Below are 2668 nucleotides of genomic sequence, written 5' to 3'. Positions count from 1 at the left end.
GCCGTGAGGTTTTGCTCCGCTCAGAAACGACACAAACAGGTCATGGAACGAAGAAACCAGGAACTCGACGACCTGACGAGTGTGTGGATTGTCGACTCTCGCGAGCTGATTCTACAGGAAAGAATCGACGGGGACTCCCCGGGAGGATTCGGAGAGGTATACAAAGCCGAGTATAGAGAAATGACGGTGGCGGTTAAGCGCCTACAAGAGTTACAGAGACTAGAAAGAATGGAATTAGAATTCGAAAGGGAAATCGAGGTGATGAGATCGATCAGACATCCTAACATTGTCATGTTCTTAGGTGGAGGAAGGTCACGTGATGATCAGTGCCCGTTTCTCGTTGTCGAGTACATGCAGAGAGGATCACTTAACTCGATGTTACGAAACGTGGAAAACGAAATTGATGAGAGGATGAGGATATCGTTTGCGCTGGATATAGCACGAGGTATGGAGTTTCTTCACAATCTTAGCCCGCCGAGAATCCATCGTGATTTGAAGAGCGGAAATTGTCTGTTAAGTAACAGATATGTTGTCAAGGTTGCAGATTTTGGGAGCGCTCGTCTAGTTAAGGTAAAATATATAATGTTAAATGTTTACTCTTTTTCAATATATATATATATATATATATATATATATATATATATATATATAAATGTGTGTGTGTGTGTGTGTGTGTGTGTGTGCGTGTGTGTGTGTGTGTGTGTGTGTGTGTGTGTGTGTGTGTGTGTGTGTGTGTGTGTGTGTGTACATAAATGCAACATTTTTTATTTAATATATTGTATTAAATACTATTTTTATACCTTATTTATATTTTTGTATTGTCAAGCTGACGTAAAATTTTGTTTCTTATTAAGATAAAAGAGAGCACTAAAACCTGGATTTTACTGCCCCCTGATGTACGTACAGTGACACATTACGATCACGTACCGGCAGACGCCATGCAAGTCCCAAGATGTCATCACAAATTGATGCAACGAGGCTGCATATATACGCTAGTCCGATGATATCTTGCATTTCTTATCCTGATTTCATGTCGATTGAGCAATAAGCCCACTTAATTAACTAAACGATTTCCAGACGTTTTCATGCATTTATTGATTCCTTTTCCATCTACGTGCAATGAATTCTGAACTAAGTGTTAGCGTTACTCAACATGCATGAGATTTCGATGTGTCAAAATATCCGAAAGAATTGATCTGGAGTTGAAGACAAAGAAATAAAAATGTTAGTAAAATAAATTAGACTTTGCACACAATTCTGAATTTCTTGCTTTGGGAAGCAGAAGATTTTTACGTCAATCTTATATAGCAATTCACATAAAAATATTAATTATATATATTTTATATTTAATTAATTTTTTAAGACAAATTTACAATTTTAAGTTATTGTAATACATATAAAATAATACATTTTAATGTTATATTGTTCCATCTTAAGACGGAAAGAAGTTGTCAAAGGGCAGTACGAGGTTGTGGTCCACTTTCCCTCACTCAACCCTTGCTAGAACCGGAGTACGAACTCACTACCGCGATTGGTACTCGTCAGTGGACCGCTCCCGAAGTGTTTCAGGGCGAAGACTATGGGACTCCAGTAGATGTGTACAGGTACCATAAATCTATTATAATTAAATAGATGTGTTCCGTGTGTTGTCACCGAGTGGTCTCTATACTGTGTAGCTTTGGAATAGTGTTGTGGGAAATATGGTCCAGAGAAGTCCCGTATAACAACCAAGGCCCGGTCTCGATTGTCGACTTCAAGGACTTGGTGATTGCCGGAAGCAGACCAGCTATCGATGATCAGTGGCTTGAGAAACACAAATCTTTAATGAAACGATGCTGGAAGACAGAGCCAGCAGATCGACCCACTTTTTCTGAAGTGGTCGCCGTTTTGAAAACTGAGTAACTTCAAGGCATTTCTAGTTTTAAAATTTATTTTCTCTAGTGCTACGTACCTTTCAACGCAAAATAATCTCAAGACTCATCAATACTCATCAATATTAATGTCATTCTCTAGTCAGTAAATTTAAATATCAGTGAGCTACACAACTATGGCTAGATACGCACACCTGACTATAGCAACAGACCAGGAATACACCAAGTTTGTGAAAAGCATCTGTTGTTTCTTGTCTTCTACCATTCGCTCGATTTCGGATTAATCCGGATGTAACCGTTCTCATCAATGTCCGGCGTTTCGTAAATGGATTCGAAGAAATCGGTGTCAGGAGTGGGATCGTAAAACCTATAAATTATTTGAAAACGACGAAATAAATAACAGTATAAAAACACTTGCTGACTTTTCGTTTCGTGGGGATCCGCTCGTACCATGATGATGTGGGCGTGACGTATAAGGCTCGTTTATTAGTCGAATATTTGTCGGACTGGAGAGTTTGTCAGTGGCTCTGTAGAAATCTTTGTGCCTAAAATGAAACACAGTTTATTACCTGAGTTTATTAACAATCTAATAAGGTCACGTGTCGCGTACCTTTGATATGTGGCGCTGTCCTGTTGGTGCATCCGGGCCTCTGGTAAGATGGGAGACATTGTAACATAACCCGTTTCGCTATCATCGTCGTCTGTGTTCGGTTTTCCTTCGTGCGAGCTGTGAAATGGCAATACTTAAGAAAGATTAATGAGCATGTGCAATAAAATATATAGACATTGTGTAGAGA

The 2668-nt window shown here is 39.2% G+C and overlaps 1 protein-coding gene across 2 annotated transcripts in view; it reads right to left on the bottom strand.

Annotated features, from left to right (window-relative positions):
- Nucleotides 1-2020: 2020 nt before the first annotated feature.
- LOC134187883 (uncharacterized) overlaps nucleotides 2021-2668 on the bottom strand; it is a 5716-nt gene continuing 5068 nt past the window's right edge. The window contains exons 11-14 of one of the 2 annotated variants that reach the window (XM_062656051.1): nucleotides 2657-2668; nucleotides 2482-2598; nucleotides 2294-2416; nucleotides 2021-2238 (exon numbers count right to left, since the gene is read on the bottom strand). The exon at nucleotides 2657-2668 is cut by the window's right edge and continues 64 nt beyond it. In XM_062656051.1, coding sequence (XP_062512035.1) covers nucleotides 2130-2238; nucleotides 2294-2416; nucleotides 2482-2598; nucleotides 2657-2668 — 361 coding nt within the window. In that variant the 3' untranslated portion in view covers nucleotides 2021-2129. The remainder of the gene's footprint in view (nucleotides 2239-2293; nucleotides 2417-2481; nucleotides 2599-2656) is intronic. The other variant, XM_062656049.1, reaches the window with a different exon arrangement.

This window comes from Corticium candelabrum, chromosome 12, assembly GCF_963422355.1.
Source record: "Corticium candelabrum chromosome 12, ooCorCand1.1, whole genome shotgun sequence".
Classification (NCBI taxonomy): Eukaryota; Metazoa; Porifera; class Homoscleromorpha; order Homosclerophorida; family Plakinidae; genus Corticium; species Corticium candelabrum.
The sequence above is the reverse complement of the archived record's forward strand: the minus strand, read 5'-3'. Positions and strand labels throughout refer to the sequence as shown.